At 34.1% G+C, this 14597-nt stretch overlaps 1 protein-coding gene across 10 annotated transcripts in view; it reads left to right on the forward strand.

Moving 5' to 3' along the window:
* The window catches only part of CLASP2 (cytoplasmic linker associated protein 2), a 131225-nt gene that overhangs the window by 99583 nt on the left and 17045 nt on the right, over positions 1-14597 (forward strand). For 2 of the 10 annotated variants that reach the window (XM_065753391.1, XM_065753392.1), the window contains 6 exons: positions 864-970; positions 3471-3715; positions 4461-4524; positions 6639-6641; positions 9401-9564; positions 10524-10602. In XM_065753391.1, coding sequence (XP_065609463.1) covers positions 864-970; positions 3471-3715; positions 4461-4524; positions 6639-6641; positions 9401-9564; positions 10524-10602 — 662 coding nt within the window. Of the gene's footprint in view, positions 1-91; positions 155-863; positions 971-3470; positions 3716-4460; positions 4525-6638; positions 6642-9400; positions 9565-10523; positions 10603-10751; positions 10803-14597 lie in introns of all 10 variants that reach the window. The other 8 variants (XM_065753395.1, XM_065753398.1, XM_065753397.1 and 5 more) reach the window with 6 other exon arrangements.

Genomic DNA, 14597 nt, shown 5'->3' on the forward strand with positions numbered 1-14597 from the left:
TCATTAAATACGCTTTTGTTCATCTAAGCAATTATTGCAGCTCTTTGATTCCTTCGTAATAGATAGGGTTTGTATGATCCTGTTATTGCAGCTTCCAGACATCACTCCAGATCCACTGGTGCCCTCTACGCTCCTGATGCTTATGGGGCTACAGGTGAAGGATGAGTACACTTTGCTGTCATCTGTGCAGTCATCCTGGATTTTTTTTCCCCACCCACCCACTTTGTTATCCTCATAGTTCAATTGTAAAAAAAAACATTATTTATATTTCTGTTCTGTGGTTTTAATAATCCAGTTAGATGTGTATGTGTTACTAGATTTCATCTCCACCCTCATGCCCTGGTGATAATCCTTTTCTTCCCTAACAACAGTCACTTTATTTTTCCTTGCAGAGGAATTTTCTTTTTAGTTCTCCACTTTTTCAGTATTTTAGCGCATTTTTATGCATGTAGTTTTTTCATCAGTAGTCTCTATAGCCTTCCTTATATTTGCTTTCCTTTGAAATGAAAACAAAAACCCAAAATGAAGAAGATGTTAAACAAAAAATAGCAAAAATGTCACTACTGGGTTCTTCCAGTTGGAATAATTTATTGGTTGATGTCACTTTTTTCTTCTGTGATACTGGAATAGAATCTTCATATTCCTGTTTTTATTTCATTTGTACCTTTCACCACACCACTAAAGATGTTGGGATGAAAACATCCATATTTTATCCCTTATGTGGTTTATTAGAAAGATTAGGTAAATGCTTTTCTTCTACTTGGGTTTTTTTTTTTTTAAAGTGAGTATAGTATTAATATTCTGTGTTACCGTTTTGACTGAAGTCTGTTTTTCTTTTCATTTTTTTGTTGTCGATTCAACAGGTACCAGCTTTGGAATTAGTCAGTCAAGTAGGTTGTCATCATCAGTTAGTGCTATGCGAGTTCTGAACACGGGTTCTGATGTGGAAGAGGCAGTAGCAGATGCTTTGGTAAGATTAACACCTATCTTGAGTAGGATGCAAACTGCTATGATGTTTAGTGTTGAAGTGTGCAAAAGAACTTGTCCTTTGTCTAACTGACTTGTGGGTGTGGGAAAAAAGAGAAAAAAGAGAAAAACTAAATTACTTTAGCTGCAAAGCATAGGAATTTTTGTTCTGCTTGAGCAGAAAAAGAATACTGATACTGTGAGTTTTCAACATTTTTATCACATACTGTAGAAAATTTGCTTAACATTCTTATTCATAATACATATTACATAACTAACAGAATTCTTTAAGGAGTTTGTTGTTATTTTTTAACAAAAAGAAAAGTAGATCTAGTAGAATCATAGATAAGTTTGCGTTAGAAAGGACCTTAAATATCATTTAGTTGCAGAGAGAAAAGCAAAAATTTAAAGGAAAAAGAATCTGAAGAACTTGATCACGTTTGTGGTCTTGCCAGTTTGACTTCTTGGTTATTATTGTTTTCTTGACAAATTTATTTAGGAGTTGTTTGCTTTCACAGGCACAGAGATAGTATATCTATGACATCTTGTCCAACAAGTCATAGTGTTGTTGATCATTACTGATTACCATTTTTGATAATGTGAACTTGCAGGAAGTTTTAGGCAGAAATCTGGAATGCTGGTTAGCAAACTGGAACTCAGTCTGGATTTTTATAAGGTAGAGCAGAGAGAAATAGCACATGGGACATTAAAAGCTTCTGTCTATAATGAGAAAACTCTATATGAGATTTATCCATGTTGTTGCTACATAATGTGCGTCTTCACTTTTAGCAGTTTCATAGCTCATTCAAATTCAGCTTGGTGAAAAATGTAGTAGGAAATTAATAATAAATTGAGGAGAGGATCTTGCTTTTAATGACTCTTTGAGACTTAAATGTTCTCTGTTTAGTTGAAGAAAAAAAGTTTGTTCATAGAAACTTGTTTGTATTACCTGGATGCAGAATAGCATGATTTTCTATAAGAAAATCTAGAGGAAAATTAATTTTTATGTTTTAGCTAGAATCTATACAACTAAGAAGGATCGAGAAGAGCAGCATTAGAGTAATACAGTATTAGCAAGACTACTTGCCTCCCATACAATTGACTTCATTTAGATGAATCTGGTTATGCACTTTTTTTCCATTGTACACTAAAGCCCCTTGTCAGAACTGTTTTTAAAATGTAGCACAATAACATCCTGACAGACATAATATAACAATCAAATATTATGGATTGCTTTGTTGTTAGTGTTATTTTATTTCTTCCTTTATTCTCTTGCATGTATATGCATGCATGTATTGTTGACAATAAGCTTCCTGGTTACACAATGTAATAACTAGTTTTTACTGAAATACCATTAAAGCTATTCAGCAAGCAAAAATGAAAATGTGCAAACTGCAGTGGTAATTAAGGAGAAAGCAATCACTTCTGCTTATTTGAATGTATAATGAAACTGGATTTTTAACTACTCAGTTCAGCTTAAGGGTTTGAATTGCAGTTATTTTGCAGCAGCTCGTGTTTGCCCTTTTAGGATAGACAGTGCATTTTTCCTCTGGCCTTTGTCATGTTCTCTTTTGTTTCATTGGCTTTCTTTTGTTGTTCAGTGTATTTGGGATTTTGCAGTAAAGCTTTTTCTGAGTTTACTTCTCTACTGATCATTGCAATGACAACATTTAAATACTTTAGATTTTAAAATGCACTTATCAGTACAAGATTGAGAAGCATATGAAAAAGTGAAGTTTAAATGAAGCTTCCATACTTTAATAGTGTAAGAGACAAAGATTTCGACAAAGTAGCCTTTGTGAACAACCAGAAGGTGACTTCATATAACATCTCCGTGGAAATGAAGTTTGGCAAACTTCTTATTAGTAATGCATGATATGTTAATCAGATTAGAGGGGTAGAGGGAACTGAGTCAGATGTACAAAAGCTTGTGTTTTCCAGTGACAGGTAGTTTAGTAGTGGCAGTGCTGCTATGCCTTACCTTGCTGTTCTCAATTTCTGTTTCTTTTCAATAATTTACTGCTATCAGCTCTTAGGAGACATACGGACTAAGGTATAGAAATTATTTTCCTTCTTCAGTAGTTTAATATTTTGATATTAACTTGTTTGATGCAAAGTAAGTTAAAATGAGAGAATATGTTTTTAGATCTGATTATTATATTCTTTAACAAGTATAAAGTTAAGTGAAATAACTAACTTTCAGTGCAACCTGTCATCCTATCATGCAATTTTGTGAATTTTCACAAGTAAACTTTTAAGCTGAACGTTTCATCAAACGTATGTCTTCTTTCCATTTGCTTTGCTTTTATATTTGGAGTCCTATGCAAGCCATACATCTTCAAAATCTTTTTATTAACTTGCTTTGAACTGCTAAATGGTTAGAGCCATTTGTCATTGCAAGGAGTAGGACTTGCATCAGTTACTGGAAATGTTGGCGTTTCTACTGATAATGGATAATATCTTTTTGTAAATCATTGTTAATGTGAGGTGTTTCTGAACAATAGAAGAAGCCTGTGCGAAGAAGATACGAGTCTTATGGGATGTACTCAGATGATGATGCCAACAGTGATGCATCAAGTGCCTGTTCAGAAAGGTCCTACAGCTCTAGGAATGGAAGCATACCAACATATATGAGACAGACAGAAGATGTGGCTGAAGTCTTAAATCGCTGTGCTAGCTCCAACTGGTCAGAGAGAAAAGAAGGTCTTCTGGGCCTGCAGAATTTATTGAAGAACCAGAGAACTTTAAGGTAAGAAAAATATTATTATAGTATATAATGTATTATAATATTTATAATATAATAATATTATTATTGAATTATATATAGTATATAGTATACTGAATGTAATATATAGTATATATAATATATATATAGTGTATAGAATATTATTGTAGTAGAAGAATATTATTAATAGAGAGTTGAGGGAAGGCAAGGAAGAAAAGGAGGCTAATGTTCTAAGTAATGTGTAAAGTTGAGAGGGGAAGCAGTGTATGTATCTGAGAGTAAGAATGGAGAAGGAATGAAAGAGGTAGCTGGTGTCCATTCTGGCTACTAGTGCAGGGAGTCCCTTAGAATGCTTTGTTTAAAAAATGGAATTTAAAATCAGTAGTGTTCTTATAATACAGAGGATTCTCAAAGTGGTTGCATCTAGTATTGGTACATGCTGATGTAGGATTTTTATTTAGAAGAAACTGTTCGTGGCTAGCACTGAGTGTCTTTTTCATGATTGGCTCTATTACAGTAGTCAGGAGTAGAAATTTAAAGTGACTTTTGCTGTTTTAAGATGTGAGTTAAAGAGACATTTCTAGGTTGAAAGCCATATTTAGACAATATTATTACATTTTTAAACATGTCTTAGAGAAAGTGCTTTTTTCATATTTGTTTACTAGATAGTGTGATTCAGCACTGAGGGTTGATTTTGCTGGTAGCTGTGCATTAGTGTAGCAGGAGTGCTAGCACCTGAGTTGACTAACATATTTTGTCACTTTGGCAGTCGTGTTGAGTTGAAAAGACTGTGTGAAATCTTCACAAGAATGTTTGCTGATCCTCACAGTAAGGTATGTTTAGGTTTCCTTGCCTGCAGTAAAAGTTGGAAAATGTATGTTTATAGAAGACCAACTTCAGAAAATTTTGGTAGTAGTTATGCATAAAAATATTTCACAAAATATGTTCTATACACAATTAATGGTCTTAAGTCTGAATCCATTTAATGTTCAGTTTTGAACAAGGTAATTCTACACCTTTTGTTGCAAGATAATTTAAATAAAGGGAAGGTTTATTTCAATTAACGTACATTGGTTTAACAGTTAGTGCTCAAAATTGGCAAAAGTCTTTAGATTTTTAGGCCACTTGAACCTAACCTAGTGGTTTCCTCTCAATTAGAGACAAAACACTCTACTGAAATAATTAAACTATAATGAAAGATGTGTGTAATCTTAACTATACCAAACCTGCTCTTACTTATTTTCCAGAGTATATATTTTTCATTGCTGCTGATGTCTTCCTCTAGTTTCACAGATAAGGCTGAATAATTTTGTATCATTGACAACATAGTTAAGATGATGAGTATATTGACAAGTAAATGAAAATGCAATTAATTTTTACAGTACTACTAAGGACCAAGGGTGGATGATTAACTAAGATTATCTGTTTCATGAAAAAAATTGAAATCTTCAAAACTCAGTTACTACTCCTGATGTTATTTTTTTTTAACAGTTATTGTGAGAGATGGGGTAGTACTGCAGCTTGATATATGTGTATATAGTCGACTGCAATAATTTCTGCTAGCTAAAGGGCTGCAAGTGAATAGGAACTTGAACAAAGTTAAAATAATACCATATAGAAAACATGTAACTTCATACTCAGTTTGAGTTACAGGCTTGCTTGGAAGAAACTCTACCTTTTATGTTGAACGTAACATATGTCACTTCATATCCATATTTCAGAATTGATAAAGTGAAAACCCAGAAAAATTCACAATAGGGTAGATATTCAGAGCTATTGCCTCTGAATTCTGTTGAGAAACTTAGATTATGCAATATTTTTAACAAGTCTTTGTGATTGTTCTGATGGAAAACTAAGTTACAGACATAGAAAATCTTGACAAGCTAACTTAGTTATAGGCAGGTGAATACTGTCTTTATTTTTGGAAGAAAAATTCATTGCACACATGAGCACGTTAAGAAACTTGCTCACATACTGCAGTTATCCAGAAGAAACTACAAAAGCCATGTTGAAAAGAAACAAAAGCAAACATTCAATTAAAAAAAAGAGCAAATAAAATTAATTACTGAAATACGATTGATTTCTAAATGAAGTATGATAAAATTGTGAATAGCCAGTTGGCTTAATTTTGGTGGTTGATTCTTGTGTTAATTCATGCAGGAGCTCTGCATCTATTGGAGCTACCCTGGAGATTTTTGTTGAGGTTAGGGGTGGAAGAGGAGAATGAAAGCTCCAAAATATAGTTGCATGTGTCTGAAGAGCATTTTAAATTTTCATTGGGCCTTTATGTATTACTGTAATTCAGATCAGGTTTTTTTGCAGTTGTTTATTGAGCATTCTGTCATGGAATAACATAACTGAGTTCTGAAATTCGATTGATGTGGTAGCATAGGTATTAGCACCTGTTGCAGTCACTGAAGGCTTACTTGCTTTTTGATGTTGCAAAACTAATTATAATGCATAAATATACTATTCTGGGGTCAGCTCAAGTATTAGAGTTCTTGAGCTGTGGATTTTTTTTTTAACACACATATATGGCAGCACAAATCTAATCTTAGAATCTTGTCTTCAGATACCTGTAGGATTTATTCTGTCATCACTTCTGTGTTGTGTTTTTTCCATTTAAGGGTTTATTTTAACATGATAGCTAGATACAGGGAATTGCTTGGGTGGACAGTAACATCATTCGGAGGAGAAAATGGGAGAGTGATTTGAAGGATGCACCAGTGCTTACTTCTGAAATAGTTTAGATACCCCAATAAAATCCTTAAACTTGTCATAAAAACTTTGAAATACCTTTTTTGTTTTGTTTCATTTTATATTCCATACAGGAACTTTGTATTGGTGGCCACTAATTTATATGTTTTTATCTTTTTCCCTTTTTTGTTTTTATTTTTTTATTTTGTTTTGTTTTGCATGCTGTCTCCTGTGTTGGAACTCTCTTTAGAGAGTAAGTTGGTTCAGTATTTGTTGGAAGCTTAACCTTATTTGCATGGATGTGCAATTAACCCTTTTTCTCTACTTTTCTTCCCCAACAAGTTCATGCAGTGTCAAGCCTTTTGCAATCATAGAATGCTATATACAATTATGTAAACTGTGTGGCAAAGTTTCGAGATGTGCTTTATCTACTAATTAACTGACATTGTTTGGTTATGCATTCCTGCTTTGTATTGTGGTGGTTGGCACATCTGAAATAATTCACTTTGAGGGTAGATCAGTTACAATTAATTTCATATCTGTTCATTTTTTTCCACTATCAAATTATTAAGAACTTTGACTTTAGATGCTTGATAGAAGTTTTAAGTTAAAAATGGAGAGTGCAGAAGTTGCAAAACATACACACGTTGTTCATAGTGTAGGTGGCTGAGTTCCATTTTCCATTCCAAATTCATCCTTTACCTTAAATTCTCTTACAGCTTTTTTTTAAACCTTTGTGCTTTAACTGATACAAAAAGCCATGATATTTTTTAATACCAGAAAATGATTAAACTTACACAACCTTTCTGTTGGCAATCACATGGTAAAGCTAAAATCAAAGCTTGCAAAGAAAACTGAGTCATCACTTCTGAATGTATATTTCTAACGTATAATAAGTTTGTGTGAAATTTTTAAGTACTTTTGCCATAGTGATTCGTAGTTCATATTGATTTCACTTTAAACCACTTTAGTTGTTGAAGGTATCATAAGGAGTCTACATTACTCCATCAAGTAGTTTGTTGTAACCAGTGTTTGTGCAGCTTGCACGTTTTAATGAAGTATTGTGTGTATTGGTCTGTGCAAACTTTAAGAAACAATTTCTAAGTTCTTCTGTGCTAAATAACTATAATTAAAATCTTTCAAATCGTAAAACTTCCAGTGTAATCTTTATAGTACCTTATTTTTTTTCCTCATATTTTAGGGGGCTGTAAAATCCAAAGACAGTAATACTGGAATACAGAAAGTACTGTTTGGCTTTGTTTAGCCTAGCTCTTAGAACTGTGTCCACTGCTTATGTGCCCATGATGAGCTGTTGGTGTATAGTGGTATATGGTTTCAGTTCAGCCAAATAGAGAAGGCATTTACAATCACAAGTATATACTTCCCACTTCTGGGAGGTCAATTTTTAAATTCAGACTTATATAAAAAATCTAAGTGGATAGCAGTGAAGTTAGCAATATTTTTTTCTGTAATTTTCAATGTAATTTACCCCAAAAGGGAAGTGGTACTCTTTCATCTGATTGGCTTTACATTAAGTAGTTTGTTATTATTTTGTTTCTAATGCATATTTTTCAGTGTCCAAGGTGTCTCTTAGTAGATTCTTTGGCCTATATATGGTCCTGAAATAATCTAATTACTTCTAATGTAAATGTTGAGGCATTTTTTTAATGTAATTATTGATTTATTTTTCTCATTTTATGAATTGACTTACCCTGGCTTGGTTTATCAAAATGGACAGCTAGGAGATTTGCTTACTTCAGTAATGCTTTGACCCCACTGTTCTTGATCAGTGTTGTGGATGTAAGGCCATTTCTGTGGTGTGGTGTCTCTAGCCATGTGAGGTATCAGCACAGCTGGGGGTCATTCGCTCTTACAGCAGCAGAATTTGGCATCATCACAAGCCAGATAAGCTGCAGGAGGAGGAGGGGGATGTGGTGTTACAACCCATCCTCCACAGCAGGTATTTCCAACCTTGTATCCGCGACAAGGACGTACTCAGGAGGCACTATCTACCCAGATCTCTTTGTATCATAACAACAACTTTACTTCTACATCCAGCTATTTGCTGGAGCAAGAGTGCAAGTCAGATGTGAAGAGAGCATTTTCAGCCCAGGTATCCATTTTTGTTATCAGAGAAATGGGAAACCCATGAACTACACTGAGTTTATAGTATACACATCTTTATATCATTGTGAGTCTAGAAAAACATAAAATCAGTGACAGGTACTGAAAAGACTGTTCAGATGAAGTCGTCTATTTATTATGCCCTTCTTCCTGATATCTGTGGTAAAAGTTACTATAAACACATTCATATACGTCACTTTTTTAAACTGAATACTGTATTTTCAGCATTATTTGTTTAAAAGAACACAGTGCATAATATGTTTTGGAATATTAAAGTACCTAAGCAGCACTCAGTCCAAAATGTATCGTGACTTCTTTCCCTACTCTAGGGAGCAGTTTTGTGTTTGGATATCTGCAATAGCAGAGGAACCTTGTTCTGTTCCAGAAATGTTTTATGTAAGGAGTTGGCCAGCTTTCATGATCTTGCAGTACTTAGTAGTGTAGATATTCACAATGAAGATTCTGCTAGCACAGTAGCAGCTTTTTTTGCTTTAGAGAGAAGGTATCTTTGTAGTCAGTGAGTAGTATGTTAAAATACACTTAATGATAGAGCTTGAAATGGGAAAAAAAAGTTTTACTTTAAAAAAAAAAACGAGATTGCGCCAGCCATCACAGTAAGCATTTCTTTTCTTGACACTACTGCATGGAATACCTAGTTTTCAAACTCTGCAGAAGTCAGCTAACGCTTCCACTGTACTTTTGTATCAAAATCCAATGAAAGAGCAAGACAGGTTCTTTTTATTTTTTTCCTGCTTGGCTGCAAAACACTGCCTATCTCTGCCTCTGATTCCCTTACTGCTGCTTCTTTGTTTGTAAGTTCAGCATATGTCAGTGTCATTTCCTCTTTTTCCCCATCCTACCCTCTTTCCTTCTTCTTATACCTTTTAGGTATTCAGTATGTTTTTGGAGACACTGGTGGACTTCATCCAAGTCCATAAAGAAGATCTGCAGGACTGGCTATTTGTACTGCTGACCCAGCTATTGAAGAAAATGGGTGCTGATTTGCTTGGGTCTGTACAAGCAAAAGTTCAGAAGGCACTTGATGTCACAAGGTAATGAGTTCTGGGGAAAAAAAAAACACAAAAAAACCTCAACAACATAGTAGACCATCACTTCATGCTATTTCCAAAGTGTTTTATCTGTATCTATTTGAAAATACATGCAGTGAGATTCTTGGAAAAATACAGACCTAACAACACATCATGAAAAATCTTATTGCTTTAAATGTTCAGGTTTCCTAAATGTTTGAAGAGTTTTGATTCCTTAAAGCTGAACAATTAATATGATTCTACTTATTCAGTTTCAGCCATGAATTTGAGCCATGTATGCTGTTGTTATAATTAGTGCTTTTTTGTTTTTTGTTTTTCATTTTGATATCAAAATTTGTTGCAATATTGACTCTTAGAATGTCTCGTAAGGAGTTAGAAAGCAAATCTGTTATTGCCATAGCCTTCTTCCACTCTCCCCAAGCAATTTTATGTAATTCTGGGGGGCAGTCAACCAGAATTTATTCCCAAATGAATGCTAGATTTTTTAGTAGAATTGGAAAAGCTCTGGAATCTTCTTTTTATCCTCCATTCTCTGAAGAATGGGGCAGGCTAAACATTTTCAGCTGCAACAGAGGCCTAAAGGGTTATACCAGAGCAGGGGCAGGCAGAATGGACAGCATAGTTCTGAGAAACGTGTAGGAGGAGTGTTGTGTATGCTTTTAACAGTTCAAGTGCATTATAATTGTGGGGATTTTAGAATTGCATGCATTTAGAATCAGAATACTACATTATAATTCAATACTAGTTGTGTTACATATATTCTAGGTTTAACTGCTTCAGAACTGTAACTTGTTAAATTTTGTCCTTATGTGCTAGGTCAGTGTTTCTGAAAGTCAGAATGTCAGCAAGACTGGTAGATTTTTTTTTCTTTTAGAAACAGTAAGGCTTATGTTTTGCCTCCTGACAGGTATTGCAATACATGTTTATGTTGCTAATAAAATTTGATTTGTTTTATTTTACAGGGAATCATTTCCAAATGATCTTCAGTTCAGTATTTTAATGAGATTTACTGTTGACCAGACCCAAACACCTAGTTTGAAGGTAGGAATTTTCAGGCTTGCAGATAAATAGAATGGTAATTTGTAGACATTTGATTGTCTGACTTACCTTTGGATTGTTATTTTTTTGTTTTCTTTTGTTTTACAAAAAAAGATTTTCAATTAGTGGATTTTGTTTTTGTAAACTTTCAGACAGTCAAGCCAGCACTACAGGACCAGCTTCGCTCTTTTTGGAGCTCAAAGGTTTTTGTCTGAATTATTGTCTTTATTCTTAACCCTTTGGCAAACTCTTACAGCGTTTCCAATACTTTTTTATTTGAATGCATTCGTATGCTGCTACTAACCTTTGCGAGAAACTTTAAGCATGCAGATGTTCAATTTTAAACATTACACTACTATGAAAATGTTTGCTGCAAGTGAGATCTAATAAAACCACAGTACAGTATAAACGAGCAACAAAAATGTGGCCGTCTAACATCAAGCTGGTTATGCAAACTCACTCTATCAAGTCTTCTAATTTTATGTTTGTGATTTCCCAATACCATTTTCTTAGTTCACGTGTAAGTTTCCCTATGCTTAGCCTGTTAGGTCTTGAATTCATTTAAAATATTTTAATATTAACTTGTTGCATTAGAAACAAGCTCCCTTTATGATACCCTTACTTTTCTGAAAGCCGTGTGTAGCTTTATGTGTGCACACATTTTTACATATTAAAAATCTCTACCGATAGACTTGAAAATGGGGTGGGGGAACTGAATTCTGTAGTACGTTTACATTTACAAATGATTTTAGGATAAAAGCATCAGATCTGAAGAATTACTAGTGAGATAAATGGGGAAATAACAAGCATATAGCTGGCATTTTCTGCTCTATCCTGCACGAAATATTATTACGCCATTTGATACTGCACAAGAATGTTTTTTTCCAAATTGTGTTGAACCTAAAGTCACATGAATATGCCTTTTTTTGTCTACAATACAGTAAAACTTACATTTTTAAGCTTTTGAGGACAGTTGATACGTTGACCACTGTTGCTTCGTAGAGCTGTGTTAAAAAGGGACTGCTGTCATTTATTGAAGACAGCAAATGAGGTAGTAAAAATCAGTTTGTTGTTTAAATAAATCCTTGGATCAAGTTGGACTTGGTTTTGTTTTACTTAGTTTTCCTCACCAGAAAGGTGAATTTGGTGATTGAGATATTCTTTTTGGGACAGCTAATTTATATAACTTAAAGAGAAAGCGAGCTTTTTCAGGAAAAAAATGGTACCTGTGCCCCATGTTCCATCTTTGCTAGGTAATTACAACTTCAGATCAAAGCAGCAAAGTTTCTGAACTTAAATTGCAAATCATTTGATTAATATCTGCATTGAATATTTTGCCAAAACTCCATCCTCAGTGCACCCAGATATCTGAGATTAACTGAAAATTGTAAGGGACTACTCCGTTTCTTGAGATCTTCAGCTTTTGCTTTTACTTTGAAAGAGTTTTGGTTCAGGATGTGATGAAATCAAAAATTTGCTTCTGTTGAGGGATTCCTTCCTGTAAATGATGCTACCTTCTTGGTTTCATGTCGAAGTACAACGAGTCATGATCCTTTGAGTTAAATTGTCATTGTCATCATTTAACGTTAACACACACCTAAGCCTTGGAAAATAAATTCAAGCTTTTAGAGTGCCTACAAGAGATGGATTAGGATAGCTGACCAGAGAGATGATGTCATTCTGCTGATATAATCCATGGAGGATGCAGCACGGTGTATTGTGTCCTGTCCTACTCATTTGCATTAAATAAACATATTGCTGCGGTGAACTGCTGAAATACAGTTTACAGATGTCAGGTGCATGTATCTGTTTTGGTCAAATTAATGCATGGGCACAGTAGTCACTTATGATAGATAGAATATAATGTGTTAAGCTTTTTTTTGCAGGTCCAGAACATATGTTTTCTTATGGATAAATGTTGTCCTGAAAAATACTTCAACGCATCACTTCCATTTTTCTCAGGTTAAATATGGGGTGTCTCATACACAGGGAGGAACTGTTCTAAGCTTTCTGACCAAAGCACAGCAGACATTCCTGAACCTTTCTTTCCTTTGAAAATGTGGCTGTCTTGAAAGGTTTTTTGCTACAGTAGATTTTTTTCCCTCTAAATTCCTATTAAATTTTCTGGATTAAAAGAAGCAAAAAGAAAACAAAAGCACAACACATTCACAGAAATAAGAGAGCCCTTTAAAATTCAATCACTATGGTTACTGTAGTCATATCATATGGTTACTGTATATTATACCATATAATCATATGGTTACTGTAGTGAAATCTAAAATGTTTCACAGGACAGGAAAGCAATTTGTCTTCTGACACTGTGTAGCATCCTTACAGTATTTCCTGAATCTTTGGAGATTAGTTGCACAGAATATTTTCATGCCAAAATTTATCTGTGAAAGATGTTTATGAAAACGCTTTGGTTTCATTTATCTAGTTTTTGTGAATAATAGTGCTACTTGAAGCTTGCTTTATATTTCAGCTTGCTTTCTGTAACTGTCCTATTCTTAAAGTGTCTCTCTGTGTTGTATACTATGTAGGAAAAATATTCACTATCTCAGTGCTCATAGTCCAGCAAGATACAATAAATTCAGCCTACAGAGTGCAAATAAAGTCATGGCAAAATTAAACAGCTTCAGAGACAGTGATTTGAGATTAAGTAAATAGTAAATTTAAGAATTTAAATTTACTTTAATTTAAATTTAAAAATAGAGTAAATAGTAATTTTAAGAATTCTTGCAGCTGCTTTCATGTTAAAATGGTTTCTCTCAGGTCTTGTAGAGATAAAATGGATTGTCAAAAGAATACTACATTAAACCTTTTATTTCTGATCCCAACTATACTCTCACTTCTTTGTAGTAGTGACAAAAATGCATCGTAAGTAGATTTGCTGCTCTTTTTCAGAGTTTACTTAGGTGTGTTTTATATCAGTAATGTGTGTGTCTCATTATAGGGATTTTTATGTTTCCTCCCCCTTTGAAAGAACCTTTCCAGTAGTGTTTTCATACTGAATGTGTTGGTATTGATTTGCCTAAGATGAAAACCTCTAGCTGTTGGTTGTTGTGTAACTTTGAAAAAGTCTGACTTTTAACAGCTACTATGAACATGAAGTATTCATTACTAATATGAGCATATCAGCTATCTGTGATGTATATGGCATTTAGTTTTGTATCAGGAGTGTTTACCAGTGTGGAAGTTGAGAACGCTGAATTGAAATTGTGCCTAGAACTTGCTTGCTTTCTGCTTATGAGGGGCATTTGTTTCTCCCTTCTGGTAGCAGCCTTTATTTACACTGAGCCAGAAATACCTAAGTTGAAAAGGTTGCATAAATGAATGTTAACCATTTTTTTTCATGGGTTGAGTGACAGTTAACTCTGGAAGAGTAGGAGCTGAGGAAAGAATGTTTAAGGGAGTATAAGGTGTAACAACCCTTCTACTAAAGCTGTGCAGTGATGCAGTTTTGAAGAAACTAAAGAGAAGTTGCAGTTAGGACATTTAAAACTGTAATTCTGTATAAGGGAAGTCAGTAAATTTGAAGAATGATGCCTGGGCAGTTGAAAGCCTAGGGCAGCTTTTCTGTCCTCCTGGTAAAGTCGTATCTATCTTGTGAATATCTTCAAAAGAAAAATGTTTATGTGTAGGTCTTTTGTAGAAATTCGATTCCAGATCTTTTTAATCAGAAGATTCATGCAGCTTATCCCCAATGATACTGACTGCTGAGCACTGGTTTTCATAAAAGGGTGCTGAATTATTAACCACATCGTGTTCTAACTTAACCTGATTACTGCTTTATCAGATTACGTCCGTTTTTTATTTTAGCATTTGAGAAAAGTTCTCAATAGTTTTGAATGTGCATAAATGACTTGGGTACTTGATTTTCTGTTTAAGTGATCGTTTATCTTTCAGCTGCTACCAGTGAAATTTGAAATTTCTGTTAATATAATTTCTGTAGAACTTCCTTCTTGAAATAATGTACCTCTTTTGTAAACTAATGTATT

This window comes from Cyrtonyx montezumae, unplaced genomic scaffold (genome assembly GCF_038088225.1).
Source record: "Cyrtonyx montezumae isolate F1298 unplaced genomic scaffold, pur_monq_1.0 scaffold_8, whole genome shotgun sequence".
NCBI classification, from domain to species: Eukaryota; Metazoa; Chordata; class Aves; order Galliformes; family Odontophoridae; genus Cyrtonyx; species Cyrtonyx montezumae.